Genomic DNA, 17,048 nt, shown 5'->3' with positions numbered 1-17,048 from the left:
GTTTGTCCTTTGTAACATGAGACACAATAGAGGTCGAATGGATGAAGATAGAGCTACAGTAGTTTGGTTCGAGTCTTAAGCTTAACAAGTTAGGCTTTACCAAGTAGCCATTGCTGTGTGTCAGGCACTCCATCCGTATTTATACGGGTACCCTTCGTTTTTCACATGCTTTGTCTGGTTTGAATCGATTGCTTATTTTGCTTTGATCTGTTAAGTGCCGTTCTGTTTGTTGTAGGGTTTACGTCACTCTACGCTGAAAATGCATTATTGTACTGTGTCATGCATTGTCTATCGCATTCTGATAATGAGTGTTTACGCCCTCTCGCCGCTTGCCGCATGGCTTGCTTTTGAGCGTGCTACCGCGGCTTACAATAAAAAAAGAGAGGAATTGTTTCATAAGTGAAACAATGGCAACAGACTGCTATTTGTTGTTACTTACATTGCTGCTTTCTTTGATAATGATCAACAAGAACCAAATAATAGACTACATATGATAGATATTCTGAATGAGAGTTCAGCGAAAAATTTTCTACGTTTGAAAATCTTTGCAGTCGCCTCTTTAGTACATTACATTCTGCACAGAAATTAGTCATCTTAGATTTAAAAATCTAGTCAGTTGCCGTGCTTTATTTCGGACTGTATCACTATTCAGCATAAGAATAATACGAATATAAACATGACATGATATGTATATTCTTCCGCGTTTGCTGTTATCTCTCACTAGTTTTGTAGTTTATTAGGCAGACAGGATTTAAATGAGATAGCAGCAAACACGAAAGAATACATGGCATAATGTTTACATTCTTCTACCTTTTCTTTTAATTTATTTACTGAGGCAGAAGTTTTGGCAACAGTATTTATCTTTGTCCCTGCGAACTAGCATTCCGATTCCTGTCTAACGCTACATATATTCGACGGCAGACGTTTGTTGTGGCGGCACCTACCAACATTTTTCAGAACTTCCGCTTACTTTGCACTCGATTCTAAGCCGCAGGCGGTTTTTTGAATTACAAAAAACAGAAAAAAAGTGTGGCTTAGATTCGAGTAAATACGGTAAATGACAAAATATTGTCATCTGATATTTTCTGTTATTTATCTAAAGTATTTTACTGCATAGTTTGCAATATTGTCCTCGAGAATCTCAAATATTGTGGTATCAGAGATCTTCCTATTAATTTGTTTAAATAATTTAAAATTTTGCATGAAGAAATCCAGGGAGTGTACATACCAAAACAGCATTTTCATATTGGGGGATCATCACTATAACTGTACACAGGGATTATATTGGGTATATTCTTGTTCTTGTTACATATAACTGATCTGCCATCATATATCAAAGAAGCTGAAATACTTCACTTTCCTGGTGACACATGTACTATAATGAAGCCTAATAGAAAACTTTTAAATATAAATAGATCTTTCTCGGCAATTATTAACTGTTTCTAAGCAAATGGACGTCACTGAACCTAGATAAAACGGAATACACACAATTGGCAACTCGAAAGGCCTGCCCGCATCACTAGACATAATATGAGGGTAAAATCAGTAAATGAAATAGAATAATCTGTATTATTAGGTGTTTTTGTTCATAAGAATGTGAAGTTGAATACATTCCTCACAGATCACAAAAAAATCTGAAATCTGCTACTTTCCACATCATGGATAGTAGCAGGTTTAAAGATGAAAATGTCAAATATATGATTTACTTTATGAATATAATAGAGGGAAACATTCCACGTGGGAAAAATATATTTAAAAACAAAGATGATGGGACTTACCAAACGAAAGCACTGGCAGGTCAATAGACACACAAACAAACCCAAACATACACACAAAATTCTAGCTTTCGCAACCTACGATTGCTTCATCAGGAAAGAGGGAAGGAGAGGGAAAGACGAAAGGATGTGGGTTTTAAGGGAGAGGGTAAGGAGTCATTCCAATCCCGGAAGTGGAAAAAAAGGACAGGTATACACTCGCATACACACACATATCCATCCGCACATACACAGACACAAGCAGACATTTGTAAAGGCAAAGAGTTTGGGCAGAGTTGTCAGTTGAGGCGGAAGTACATAGGCAAAGATGTTGTTGAATGAGAGGTGAGGTATGAGTGGCGGCAACTTGAAATTAGCGGAGGTTGAGGCCTGGCGGGTAACGAGAAGACAGGATATACTGAAGGGCAAGTTCCCATCTCTGGAGTTCTGACAGGTTGGTGTTAGTGGGAAGTATCCAGATAACCCGGACGGTGTAACACTGTGCCAAGATGTGCTGGCCGTGCACCAAGGCATGTTTAGCCACAGGGTGATCCTCATTACCAACAAACACTGTCTGCCTGTGTCCATTCGTGCGAATGGACAGTTTGTTGCTGGTCATTCTCACATAGAAAGCTTCACAGTGTAGGCAGATCAGTTGGTAAATCACGTGGGTGCTTTCACACGTGGCTCTGCCTTTGATCGTGTACACCTTCCGGGTTACACACAAGACTGGAGTAGGTGGTGGTGGGAGGGTGCATGGGACAGGTTTTACACCGGGGGCAGTTACAAGGGTAGGAGCCAGAGGGTAGGGAAGGTGGTTTGGGGATTTCGTAGGGATGAACTAAGAGGTTACGAAGGTTAGGTGGACGGCAGAAAGACACTATTGGTGGAGTGGGGAGGATTTCATGGAGGATGGATCTCATTTCAGGGCAGGATTTGAGGAAGTCGTATCCCTGCTGGAGAGCCACATTCAGAATCTGATCCAGTCCCGGAAAGTATCCTGTCACAAGTGGGGCACTCTTGGGGTTCTTCTGTGGGAGATTCTGGGATTGAGGGGATGAGGAAGTGGCTCTGGTTATTTGCTTCTGTACTATGTCGGGAGGGTAGTTGCGGGATGCGAAAGCTGTTGTCAGGTTGTTAGTGTAATGGTTCAGGGCTTCCGGACTGGAGCAGATTCGTTTGCCACAAAGACCTAGGCTGTAGGGAAGGGACCGTTTGATGTGGAATGGGTGGCAGCTGTCATAATGGAGGCACTGTTGTTTGTTGGTGGGTTTGATGTGGACGGACGTGTGAAGCTGGCCATTGGACAGGTGGAGGTCAACGTCAAGGGAAGTGGCATGGGATTTAGAGTAGGACCAGGTGAATCTGATGGAACCAAAGGAGTTGAGGTTGGAGAGGAAATTCTGGAGTTCTTCTTCACTGTGGGTCCAGATCGTGAAGATGTCATCAATAAATCTGTACCAAACTTTGGGTTGGCAGGCCTGGGTAACCAAGAAGGCTTCCTCTGAGCGACCCATAAATATGTTGGCGTATGAGGGGGCCATCCTGGTACCCATGGCTGTTCCCTTTAGTTGTTGGTATGTCTGGCCTTTGAAAGTGAAGAAGTTGTGGGTCAGGATGAAGCTGGCTAAGGTAATGAGGAAAGAGGTTTTAGGTAGGGTGGCAGGTGATCGGTGAGAAAGGAAGTGCTCCATCGCAGCGAGGCCCTGGATGTGCGGAATATTTGTGTATAGGGAAGTGGCATCAATGGTTACAAGGATGGTTTCTGGGGGTAACAGATTTGGTAAGGATTCGAGGCTTTCGAGAAAGTGGTTGGTGTCTTTGATGAAGGATGGGAGACTGCATGTAATGGGTTGAAGGTGTTGAGCTACGTAGGCAGAGATGCATTCTGTGGGGGCTTGGTAACCAGCTACAATGGGGCGGCCGGGTTGATTGAGTTTGTGAATTTTAGGAAGAAGGTAGAAGGTAGGGGTGCGGGGTGTCGGTGGGGTCAGGAGGTTGATGGAGTCAGGTGAAAGGTTTTGTAGGGGGCCTAAGGTTCTGAGGATTCCTTGAAGCTCCACCTGGACATCAGGAATGGGATTACCTTGGCAAACTTTGTATGTGGTGTTGTCTGAAAGCTGACGCAGTCCCTCAGCCACATACTCCCGATGATCAAGTACCACGTTCGTGGAACCCTTGTCCGCCGGAAGAATGACGATGAATCGGTCAGCCTTCAGATCACGGATAGCCTGGGCTTCAGCAGTGGTGATGTTGGGAGTAGGATTAAGGTTTTTTAAGAAGGATTGAGAGGCAAGGCTGGAAGTCAGAAATTCCTGGAAGGTTTGGAGAGGGTGATTTTGAGGAAGAGGAGGTGGGTCCCGCTGTGACGGAGGCCGGAACTGTTCCAGGCAGGGTTCAATTTGGATAGTGTTTTGGGGAGTTGGATCATTAGGAGTAGGATTAGAATCATTTTTCTTTGTGGCAAAGTGATATTTCCAGCAGAGAGTAAGAGTGTAGGACAGCACATCTTGGCACAGTGTTACGCCATCTGGGTTATCTGGATACTTCCCACTAACACCAACCTGTCAGAACTCCAGAGATGGGAACTTGCCCTTCAGTATATCCTCTCTTCTCAATACCCGCCAGGCCTCAACCTCCGCTAATTTCAAGTTGCCGCCGCTCATACCTCACCTCTCATTCAACAACATCTTTGCCTATGTACTTCCGCCTCAACTGACATCTCTGCCCAAACTCTTTGCCTTTACAAATGTCTGCTTGTGTCTGTGTATGTGCGGATGGATATGTGTGTGTATGCGAGTGTATACCTGTCCTTTTTTCCCCCTAAGGTAAGTCTTTCCGCTCCCGGGATTGGAATGACTCCTTACCCTCTCCCTTAAAACCCACATCCTTTCGTCTTTCCCTCTCCTTCCCTCTTTCCTGATGAAGCAATCGTTGGTTGCGAAAGCTAGAATTTTGTGTGTATGTTTGGGTTTGTTTGTGTGTCTATTGACCTGCCAGTGCTTTCGTTTGGTAAGTCACATCATCTTTGTTTTTAGATATATGATTTACGTTTCTGCATTTCCTTTATTAACATCATGACAACATATTCTGGAGCTGCTCTCCTCTGAAGGAGTAGTTCATTGGAGAGAAGTGTGCAGTAAGGATAACATAGTGTCCACTCCAGATTTTCTTGTGGACAATTCTTTAAACAGTTGGGCATACTGATAACAGCATTTACTCCCCTGTGTAGTTTCTTGGCAATTGTCAATTGCAGTTCAGAAACAACTTTCACGCTCATAAATATAATACTAAAAGGAGGATTGACCTCAGTTATCACTTCCTCAGTTTGGTGTGGCACAGAAAGGAATGAGCTCTTCAACAATAAAGATCTTAGACCACCACCCAATGAGTTGAAGAATCTAATGGATAATAAAATTAGCTTCAAACACAAATGTTCCAGAAAGTGTCGCTCATAATTATAAGTTACCTGTCTCTCATAGTTATAGTGTTGATCACAATTATGATTCAAGGAATACAAGAATAATTAAGTAACACTGCTGAACTTACAGATTACGACAACGGGTTAGTGCATGGTACACAATAACTGCTATAGAAAATGTTTATCATCATTCTTTCTGTTTTCCATCTTTCTTTAGTTGCTTAAATTCGTGGAGGTACCGGTATGTTTTGTCTATGCAACTAATTGAAGGCAGTTTGTTTATTGCCATACGTGTTTCACTTCTTTTATTTAAGAAGCATCCTCAGTGGCGATTTCCAGTGCTGTTAACTCGTGCATGTGGTCCTGCAGTCATATTCATTAGTTTCCATGCTCCAGCTGGCCGATTTCTGGCATTCTTTCACCCACATTTGTCATACCACATGTATCACTTGCACTTTCCATTTTGTGATCATTAAAGAGACTATTCTGAAACAGATACAATGTTATAATATTACATAGCCACGTTACACACATTATTTTGTCCTCATTAACTGCAGAACTTTGTGACAAAATGTGGCTAGTATTAATTTGGAATGCCTATGCTTCTTTTATGGGAAGTTAAATGCTCTACCTCAAAGAATGTGAGAAACCTATTTTGTGGGATTCTGAATGAGATATGGTACATTATGTTTTGGATTTAATCATACAGTAATCCGTGTTAGGCTCAGAGGACCATAAAGCATGTAATTGTTGATTGTGAGAGTGTACCATTTGTTCATGCTTCTGCTGACATCTGTTGTTCTTATGGTGGGTCAGGTTTGTCTGTACTGTAGGGCCACATTGTACGTATATCTGAACATTCACGAAAACCTGTCTCACTGGTTTCTCTGATATTCACTTCAATCGAGGGGTGGGTGGGTGTTGAAGATGGTGTGCTTTTGGCCCTTATGGCCCTCAGTGCCTCGTTTGTATTCTAGTCAAGTGACCTTGCTCGTAGATAGTACTACTTGAATTTAATAATTTCTGCAAATGGCAGTTTGTGTTTAGAGTTGGTTGTTTGCAGTGCAGGAATCGGAGTTTCTTGTGCAGTGTCAATATGAACTCTATTGAACCTGTTAAGAGCTAACGGAAAAGAAAATTACCAGGAAAAGTTAACTGTGAAGGAAGTAGGGCCTGCTAGACCTGATCTGTTGCCTAGGAAAGTGACAAAATCAAATAAGTGTGACTACAAGTGAACATTTAACAAAGAAGCCTGTAATAACTGTCAGTTGTTTTGTGGGTGCAATGTAAGAAGGCCTGATTTTCAGTCCAGAAGTTATTTCACTAACTAATACATGAATTAGGAATCTTGTACATTTGTCTGAGAAAATAAAAAAGTACTAGAATTTTCACTTACACAAAAATGCAAAACAGAGAGTAGCGAAAGCTTAAACATTATTTTGTTCACGCCATAAACTGTACTCAGTTATGTGGAAAACAAAATTTCATAAAAACAATTCTTCCTTTTTTCTGGCAAGTTACATGTTGTTGTTATTATTATTATCGTCCTTCCTTTCTCAGACCTTAGGTCTGGTTAAAAATGGAAAGTGACGCGGACCTTGATCAAGCGTGACTTCCTTTTAACTGTGTGGTATATGTTATATTGCATTTAGGAACTTTTGGGTTATTGACCATGTATCAGTAATTACAGATTTCTGTAGTTGTATATATAAGTTTGGATGTAGCTGTATTGCATTGATGTACTGGTGGATATTGTGTGATATGGCTCCTGTTGTTGAAAGTATAATTGGTATAATGTCAACTTTATCCTGATGCCACATGTCCTTGACTTCCTCAGCTAGTTGTACGTATTTTTCAATTTTTTCTCCTGTTTTCTTATTTATTTCCTGTTTTCTTATTTTTTTATTCCTGTTTTCTTATTTATTATTATTATTATTCTTTCTTTACTTTCTCAGACGTTAAGTCTGGTTAAAAATGGAAAGTGACGCGGACCTTGATCAAGCGTCACTTCCTTTTAACTGTATGATATGTGTTATATTGCATTATTATTATTATTATTATTGACAGCGGCTGCAGTTATATAAATATATTGATATTCATAACTGCTATACAGCAGATGCTATTAATTTCACACTCTTGTGTTTACCTGAATTTAAAAATTTGTGAACACCCAGATTGTATAACTATGAGCTGTCATTGTCTATATGTGAAACAAAACCTTTTAGTTAATATTCTTGAGGGTATTCATCATCGACAGAGTATGAAGAGCTAAAATTTTTATTTTGAAGTGAACTGGTTAGTGAAAAATACTGAGCATAAAAAGTAGCAATATATTATATGAGTTGCAGATTTTTAATGCACCACAATGTTTTTTATACAGTAAAATACTTTTTCATGTTCATTTAAATTATGTACGTTGTTGTTTTAGCACCTCACACGACTTTGTGCTGTGGCAACGGACTGTGTGAGCTCCTTGGCCACTGATAGTATTCTCCAGATGCAACTCTTGAAGGCAGGGGTTCTTTGGCACTTACTTCTTTTTATGTTCAATTATGACTACACATTGGAGGAAGGTGGTGTTGAAAGAACAGAGGATGCAAATCAGCAGGTAGTGTATTTGCTTTATATATATTTCTAACTTGTTTTAAGTTATTTATTTCTGTAAGCTTTCACAGATGTCGTACAACATTAAATCCTTTGATTGGAAGTTGGAGTCCCTCCACTACAGATCAGGCACCAACAACAGCCATGCAATTATGCTACACAAGTTCACAGCTCCCCTAAGCATCCAGACTACCGCATCCTTTTTCCTAGTATTGAGATCCACCTCCCACAACAGAGACCCAGAAAATTCAGTTTAACTACTCTCCTCTGAACTCCAGTTTCCCCACTGTTGTCCCTTGTCAGGGAGCAATTGCGTATGCTCCCATGGTGTGCACCCTGACCTCGGATCTGTCTTGATTTATCTGTTCGACCGAAAGATTCAGTTGACTCCATAGTGTTTCACCATCTGTTCCTGGCTGTCCTCGATGCATTTCCGGATTCTTAAGTAGTATACACTGATGGCTCAATGGTTAATGGGTGAACTGGTTTTACATTACACATTAGTCGTGACTGTCCAGGATCTTCGTTTGGACCTCCATCAGTCTGGACAGCCGGTCGTCTTTGTTTGGACCCCTGGACATGTTGGGATCTCAGGGAATGAACATGCCGACAGGTTGGCAAAGTTTGCTACCAGGATGCCAATGCTGGAATAGAGGGTCCCAGAACTTGACTCCACGCAATCAATTGTTGGAAGTCTGGTATTCGGAATGGTCCATCCTGGACTCACAAACGAGCTCAAACGAGCTAAGTACAATAAAGGAGATAATGACCCTGAGTATTCCCTCCACACTTCCGTCCTTTGTTGGCTATGCATTGGCCACAGTTGGCTGACCCATGTCCACATTCTCGGATGTGGGGACCCACCTGATGTTGGCCCATGCCCTACTAGACTGCACAAATTTGGGTACTTTGCGGCGATATCTGAACCTTCCAGACATTCTTCCTCTGGTGCTAACAGATGACGTCAAAGTGGCTGATCTGATTTTATGTTTTGCCAGTGTATGCAATTTCTATTTGTCTCTGTGGGGTGGGGAACTATGGCCTCATTGACCACTTGAGTGGTTGGAGGGGTGCCCCTTGCCTATTCTGGCCCATGGGATGAATGATGGCTCTCACTCAGCAGTCTGGCTTGGCTTCTACCCTTCACTTCATACCTTTTTATTCTCCTTATTCTTTTATGTTTGCCATTTCTAACATTTTATCTTTTCTAAAATTTTATTGTCTTCTCTGTGCTGCTTGTTTCCTTGGGGTAAATGATGGTGAGGTGGTGGTGGTGGTGGTGGTGGTGGTGGTACAAGTAGGATGTAGAGGGTGCATCTCGCTTCACTTACCATGCTTTAGGAACCTCCAACTGCATTCTGGGTAGAGGGGTTCACCCACCTTACCCCATCCAACTCTCTTCCTGCTTCTCTTTGATTTTATCTCTGTCTTATTATATCTTGCTTACAGCCGGGCTTCCCAGGTTTTGCCTTTTTTATCCTCCTCCTGAGGGTTTTTCCCGGTTAGATACATATAGGATGGAGGGACTGATGTCCTCACAGTTTGGTTCCTTTAATTCCAACAGCCAACCAATTTTCGGAGTACTAAGTCACCTCTTTCTTCAGCTCATCATTTGTGCACCGCCATGAACTCACCCTTCCCCTCTTGGAGCCTCAAGACTCTTTTGTGAGTATGTGCATGACATGCATGAAACTCGAAGCCATTGCAGTACTTATTCTTTTCCTGTGCTACAATCTTACTCTGTGGCTTGGTTTTCCCACAGTCTTTGCCTATAGGACAGATTCTGTGTTCATGATCTGGCTTGTTCACTGGGCATCGATTCTGTTTTTTCCTCATTTTGTTTGTTTTATTTTACATAACTTATTTCAGTCAACTTGTGCTTGATCCCCAAATTAAAGTTTGACATCCACCGTTTCAATTTTCTTTACAGAAGTGCGAGCCATGTACCCAGCATGGAGGCCAGTCCATGTGGAGGGTTTTCAGGTGCCTGTATAGTGTGGTCCCTCTGATTATGCAGGGAATGCATTGTTGATGCCCTAGCTGTTAATTCTCTGTGCACTCTGAGGAGTAGGTGCCTGCCCGTTTGGGGGCACTGGGATGTCAAGCAGTGGCTATTATGCCAGGTGCCTATTTCTCTGTCTGGTGGTGCCTTTGGGGATGTGGGGAAAAAACTTCATCAGAGTAGACGATGCCATGGCAGATATCTGATGCAGTGAATGGAACAGTCTTATCAGCCTATAGCCTTGAGACTTGGCATTCTCTTCAGACAGAACTGAATGCTTCTGTGCAGATTTGTAAATCTCCAAGAACTTCCCTCTTGACCATGATATAGGAGGTCAGCAGAAACAAGTGAACTGTTCACACTTACCTCCCTCATTTCCTTGCTTGTTCCAGGCTGATGGAAGGTCATTTATATCTACAAAGCGTATGTTATTTGTAGAGAATATTGAAAATATATTTGGAAAATCTCTTCCCTCAGTAATTTACAAAGTAATTTTGTCTTAATTAAAACAACCAATCCTACCCAGTCCTGAATGATGATCTCTTACAAAAAAATTTGGTATTTCTCTGTTATCTTAACTTCTCCTAAGACCTGGAATGTGGTGCAGGGTTTAATTTTTCTCAAGGACTTAATGGTGCAGGTAGGTGGAGGAGGAGATATTTGAGAACTTGGAGAAGCGTGTTTGTACGTTGAGACCCACCAGACTACATGGTTGACTCCAGAGCATTCATGCTCACTTGTGAGGGGAATTTTCTTCCTGAGTGAGTCAACATCATGATGTACTGATGTGCTGTGAAATTGTTTCCCACCCCTGCTGCAGTGCTTAAAATGCCAATACTTCGGCCATATGTTTTATGTGAACAACCTAATTTGTGGGAACTTTGTTTAGCCAGGTCATGAAAACTCACCATGTATGCAACCACCATTCCATCCCAATTGCTACACTAATTAAGGATTTAAAAATCCAGGAACTCAAAAGTTTCACCTTTCATATTTTGAAGGTCGGAAAAAGTGCAGTCACTTAATGTTCTGTCCATAGGTATTGGCTTTCCCAACTAGTGTGGCCAGGTCATCAACAGTACCTTAATTATTTATTTGTTCCATTCCCACAATGTCAGCCTCTATATTGACTTGCTGCACCCAGCCGGAAAAACCATTCCTTCACTTTCCATGCTATATGGTGGTCATATAGCTGCGTGTCCTGGTAGCCCTGCAGCCAGGCGGATGCGCATGTATGAAGCTCTCACTAAGTTAAGCGATTACTATTCAAATAAGAGCTAATTTAGTTAATATTACATTTTAGAGTAGTGCATTTACTTCTTATCTATCTTATCTAATCTATTAATTGAAGGTTTCGCTTTTCTAAATGTAATTACACCGGAAAGGAAGTGTTTCGTAAAGGCCGGCAGTTGTGAGTTTGTTTACATACTTAGGCGTAAATTTCGTACGAGCTCAAATATTTATTTTTGACTATAGTTCAATTCTTTTATCTTGGCGGCTAGCGCATGCCCATCCAGACGCGGGAGATTGCTGCGTTGCCAGTTGCACAAGACGCACGCGCCAAGAGAAGCAGCGCCATAGTATAGCGTAGTTTGCAAGCTTATGTTTAGGGGGGAGCGCGCAGTTCATGAAGTAAAGCCACCACGGCCGCATTAACCCTTTCGCTGCTACAGAGACGTGCTCCCTGCATTCCGCGCTGTGCGCGGTTTTGTCACTGCACTGCTCTCCTGTGCAGGCACATGGTGTTTTCCAGTGCTTGGACACTCATATCATTCGATTCCACAAAAACTATTTGGCCCAAAAATTAGATTTTTACACATCATCTTGACTGATACCTTCCCCCCATAAATGACTTAATTTTGTTTCGACGTTCAACGCAGTTATTGTGCAGCATTAAATGTAGTAAACCATTGCATGAAATTTTGAAGAGTTTGCAGAGGTAAAAGTCCATAGCGTATACTTTCCATATAGTCGATTTTAGTTGCCACAATGTTGAGAATGAAATGTGGACAAGATACCTATATTTCATATAAAATTTACTGTATAACAATATCTCATTTAATTTAAGTACCACATAGGTGTCGTATGTAATATTGAGAAATATTCCGTCTTTCGCGACTGTAATAAGAGTTTTATTTACACCGGGCACGTTTGGCTTTATTTTAAAGCACTTCAATCAATCAAAAGGAAGTGGACAAAATACATTAAACAAAACTGTGGACTTACAAAAACATTAGGACTTGAATATACCATCTATCAGTGAAGTGCTCTCAGCTATGTCAAATATAATTTTTGTGTGTGGCACACATTTATATGCTAAAACGCTGATCAGCTGACACAAACGTTGAATATTGTGTTACCGCAGCACAAAACTACGAAAGGTGACTTGGCAATGGAGGAGACAAAATACTGTCCACTGGAGATGCTTCAAAAGAGAGAAACGCGTCTGGTCTAAATAAGTCGCTTATTACAGTTGCAGAAGAGGAATATATTTCAATACCATTGGTAAAACTGCGACTGTGGAACAAAAACAAGATAGAGAACATGAGTACCATTGTGTATGTGCCATACCTTTCATTGATTGAAGTGCTGTAAAATAAAGCCAAACGCGTCCGGTGTAAATAAAACTTTTATTACAGTCACGAAAGACGGAATATTTCTCAATATTACATAAGACACCTATGTCGTACTTAAATTAAATGAGATATTGTTATACAGTAAATTTTATATGAAATTTAGGTATCTTGTCCACATTTCATCCTCAACATTGTGGCAACTAAAATCGACCATACGGAAAGTATACGCTATGGACTTTTACCTCTGCAAACTCTTCAAAATTTCGTGCAGTGATTTACTACATTTAATGCTGCACAATAACTGTGTTGAACATTGAAACAAAATTAAGTCATTTATGGGGGGAAGGTATCAGTCAAGAAGATGTGTAAAAATCAAATTTTTGGGCCAAATAGTTTTTGTGAAATCGAATGATAAGTGTGTCAAAGCAGTGGGAACACCGTGTGTCTGCACAGGCGAGCAGTGCAGTGATGACAAAATCGCGCACAGCGCGGAATGCGGGGAGCACGTGTCTGCAGCAGCGAAAGAGTTAATGAAGAGACAAAGCATTAGAAATTTCAAAAAAATTCCATACAAACGAATAAAATTCATGAAGTAAGACACTTCGATATGGTTTTTAAATAAAGAAAATTAAGTACTTCACAAGGTTTGAACTCATAACCTTTCGATTGGTAGCCAAACACCTTCACCACTACGCTAACACAGTTCGTCTCATAACATAACTTCATGAGTACTTTAACATGTCACGCAAAATACTGACAAACACTGTTGGTATGAGTATGAATTACTCACACTTTGTCGAAGTACAATAGGAAATAAACAATTACCGCTGTTCTTTATTGCGAAAAAGCGGTTCGTGAGATTGATACAAACACCTTTCCCTGTTATCACCTGAATTAGGAGTCTTATTGCTTGTTTGGTTTAATTAATTAATAGAATATGAAGCAATTGGTATAAAAGATGCTTTTTCCGAACTTTCTATAACAGAAGGTTTTCTACCAAGACATTGCTTTTGTTCTATTACTTTATTTATGACTGAATGTTTCTAAAACTGTAGACACTCGTCCGTGCTCTGCACTGCAGTCGACATCTGGCAACGTCGTTCTCTGTTCATTGGCTGACTGTGTTTTGTGACGTCAGATGCGCAGAACGAAACTAAACTCGGCCGCCAACATAAATGATGCGCACTTTAGACTTAGCGCTTCAAAGTTAAATTAATTCATGTGTCTCATCCAGAATTTGTGTGGTTAATTAAAAGTTTCTGAAGCATGTGTATAAGTTTGTTTAGATTAGTGTTTAGTTACATATTGGTACAGGTTACGAAACTATTGTGTTGTTGCAGTTATTTTCTGCTTTTGTGTTACGTTTTACTATCAAACCATGTGTGGCGAGTGTGGTGGTTACTGTAGAAATTTGAAAGAGGGGGTGTTCTGTATAGACTGTAGGTTGTGGTTTCATTGGGGCGAGTGCAGTGGAGAGGAAACGAGGGTATATAATGAGGCTCTTCTGTGGCAATGTAGGTTATGTAGAAAGGACAGAAAAATCATGGAACAGGAGGCAAAGATTCTTGCTCTTAAGGCTGAATTAGAAATCGTGAATTTGGAATTATTTAAGCTAAGGGAGGAAAAGGATTCTGGGCACTGAGAAAAGGTAGCAAGCAAAGGTCGATAAAGGGAAACAATTGATACTACTTCTGACATTCAGTTATTAAATCAGTTTGGCTTGCTATCTGAAGTAGTGGAGGAAGGGTCTCATTCAGAAGTAGTTGACTGTAGGTTGAAGCAGAATACTAGCTTAAAGTAAAAAGACAGGTCGGGATCAAACCAGAACAGGAAAAGAAGAATTCTGCTTATAGGTAGCAGTCATGGGAGGGGTGTGGGCCAACAGCTTCAGGAGAAATTAGGGACTGAGTACCAGGCCACAAGTTTTGTGAAACAAAGTGCTAGCCTTAGCCAAGTGACAGAAAAATTAGGTCAGCTATGCAAGGACTTTGAGAAGGAAGATCAGGTAATTATAGTTGGGGGAGCAGGAAACAGCCTGGCTATGAATCCAAAATATAGTATTAGGAGTGGTTCAAATGGCTCTGAGCACTATGGGCCTTAACATCTGAGATCATCAGTCCCCTAGAACTTAGAACTACTTAAACCTAACTAACCTAAGGACATCACACACATCCACGCCTGAGGCAGAATTCGAACCTGCGACTGTAGCAGCAGCGCGGTTCCGGACTGAAGCGCGTAGAACTGCTCGGCCACCGTGGCCGGCTATTAGGAGTGACCTGGGTAAAATAGGAGCAGAAACTGGGCACACAAATGTGGGGTTTGTGGAGGTCTTTCAGCGCCATGATCAGCCCTGGGCAAAGACTGCTGTAAGGGGTGTTAACACTGAGCTGAACAGGATGCTCCAGACACTGGCAAAGTCTCACATGAGTGTTGTTCCAGTTGATGCTATTGGTAGGTGGGGTTACGCTACACGTGGCCTGCACCTTAATAGGAAGGGGAAAGATAAGTTAGCTGCTCTATTAGCAGATACTGTAAGGGGGGCCACAGTCACACAAGGGGTGATCCCTGTGCTTATTGAGACCATGCAGACAGGTTTTTTAGGTTAAAGACGAATTCCAGACAGACAACAACCAAGGAAAATAGAAGAAAAGAAACTTCATGCACAGCAAATAGGGATCAACTTACTTCACCAAAATATCAGGGGAATAAAAAATTAAGTATATGAGCTGATAATGTGTTTAGATGATCTCAAAAATAAGAATGAGATTGATATACCTACTTTGTCTGAGCACCATGTAACTGTGGGGATAGAAAATGTCAATATAAATGGGTATAATTTAGCATCTTACACTTGTAGATCTAGTATGGATAGAGGAGTAGTTGCCATTTTCATAAAACAAGGATATAAATACAGAACTATAGAAGTAAGCAAATTTTGTGTTGATCAGCACTTTGAGGTTTGTGCATGTGAACTTCAGCTAGATAATGTTGTGTTGATATTAGCAACAGTGTACAGGTCTCCACTAGGAGATTGGGAGCTATTCATAAAAAAAGTTTGACTCCCTATTATGCTGTCTGTCAGACAAAAAGAAGTAGCTATTAATCGGTGGTGATTTCAATGTTAACTTTCTAAGCAATTCTGATAGGAAAAGTGAACTAGAAGTGTTATTAACAACATATAGTTTAGAATCAGTGATCAATTTCACTTCACACATAGCTCAGGTCAGTAGCATGCTAATAGATAATGTATTTGTACAGCAAGAGAATATAGAACAAACACATGCTTTCCCTGTGGTAAATGGATTATCTGACCATGATGCACAACTGATTAACTTACAAAACCTATCAGTGTGTACACTTCAGAAACCATTAAGTAAAAGTGTGAGGGTGCTCAACCTGGTATCTATAGATCACGTCAGAGAAAGTTTAGGAAATGTAAACTGGGAAGATGTATATAATGAGCCAAATGCTAATGATAAATGCAGCATATTTCTTGATAAATTTATATCCCTCTTTGAAAATTGTTTTCCAAAGAAAATTACTAAATTTCACACCACAAACTTTTCAAAGAAACCTTGGATTACTACAGGTATGAAAGTGTCTTCAAAAAGAAAAAGAAATCTGTATGAGACAGCAAGAACTAGTAAAGATTCAGAAGTAGTTTTACACTCTAAAAATTATTATAACATACTGAGAAAAGTTGTCAGGAAATCAAGAAATATGTATGTTAGAGAAGAAATTAACAACTCCACCAATAAAATCAAATCAATATGGAATGTTGTTAGAAGGAAGGCAGGAAAAGTAACCACTGGGGTAGGTAGTATTACTGTTAAAGAGAATGAGACCCTCTTAACCAACAGTACACAGGTAGCCAATGTATTTAACAATCACTTCTTAAGTGTAGGAGAAAAAATTGGTGAAAACAGTTCAAAAGAAAAAGCCAGGAAGTAGATGGAAGAGTCAGTTTTGAAAAAATTTAGTCAAATTAAGTTTCACCTAACAATCTCTTGTAAAAAAAGTAAAATTATTAAATCTGTTGGAGTAGATGACATCTCTAACCCTTTATTAAAACTATGTGGAGCAATTAATGCTGATGTTCTGAGTCACATATGTAATGCATCACTGACTCAGGGTATTTTTCCAGACAGGTTAAAATATGCCATTGTCAGGCCCCTCTACAAAAAGGGGGAAATGACAGATTTCAATAATTACTGGCCAGTATCCTTGCTTACAGCATTTTCAAAAATCTTTGAGAAAGTAATGCACTCAAGAGTGGTTAGCCATCTCAACAGTAATGGGATACTTAGTAAATCACAGTTCGGATTTCAGAAATGCTGTTCCACTGAGACAGCTATATACAATTTCACTGTCCACATAATAGAGTCTTTAAATAGTAAAATGTCACCAGTAGGAATTATCTGTGACTTGTCCAGAGCATTTGATTCTGTTAACCATGACATTGTGTTAGAGAAATTATAATTCTATGGCATAAATGGAACAGCATAAGAGTGATTGAAGTCATATCTACAGAACAGGAAGCAAAAATTCTCTTTGTATGCTTCAAGTGAGCTTGCCACTTCATCTAACTGGGGAGAAATTACATTAGGTGTTCCACAAGGTTCGATCATGGGTCCCCTCCTGTTTTTGATATATGTGAATGACCTCCCTTTTTATGTGAAACAAGATGCTGA

At 40.4% G+C, this 17,048-nt stretch overlaps 1 protein-coding gene across 1 annotated transcript in view; it reads left to right on the top strand.

Moving 5' to 3' along the window:
* LOC126483610 (dnaJ homolog subfamily C member 13) overlaps positions 1-17,048 on the top strand; it is a 380,828-nt gene that overhangs the window by 262,455 nt on the left and 101,325 nt on the right. The window contains exon 26 of the mRNA XM_050106649.1: positions 7,604-7,790. Within this exon, the coding sequence (XP_049962606.1) occupies positions 7,604-7,790 (187 nt within the window). The remainder of the gene's footprint in view (positions 1-7,603; positions 7,791-17,048) is intronic.

Source organism: Schistocerca serialis, chromosome 6, assembly GCF_023864345.2.
Source record: "Schistocerca serialis cubense isolate TAMUIC-IGC-003099 chromosome 6, iqSchSeri2.2, whole genome shotgun sequence".
Taxonomy (NCBI): domain Eukaryota; kingdom Metazoa; phylum Arthropoda; class Insecta; order Orthoptera; family Acrididae; genus Schistocerca; species Schistocerca serialis.
Note: the sequence above shows the minus strand (reverse complement) of the source record. Positions and strands in the feature narration are given on the sequence as shown.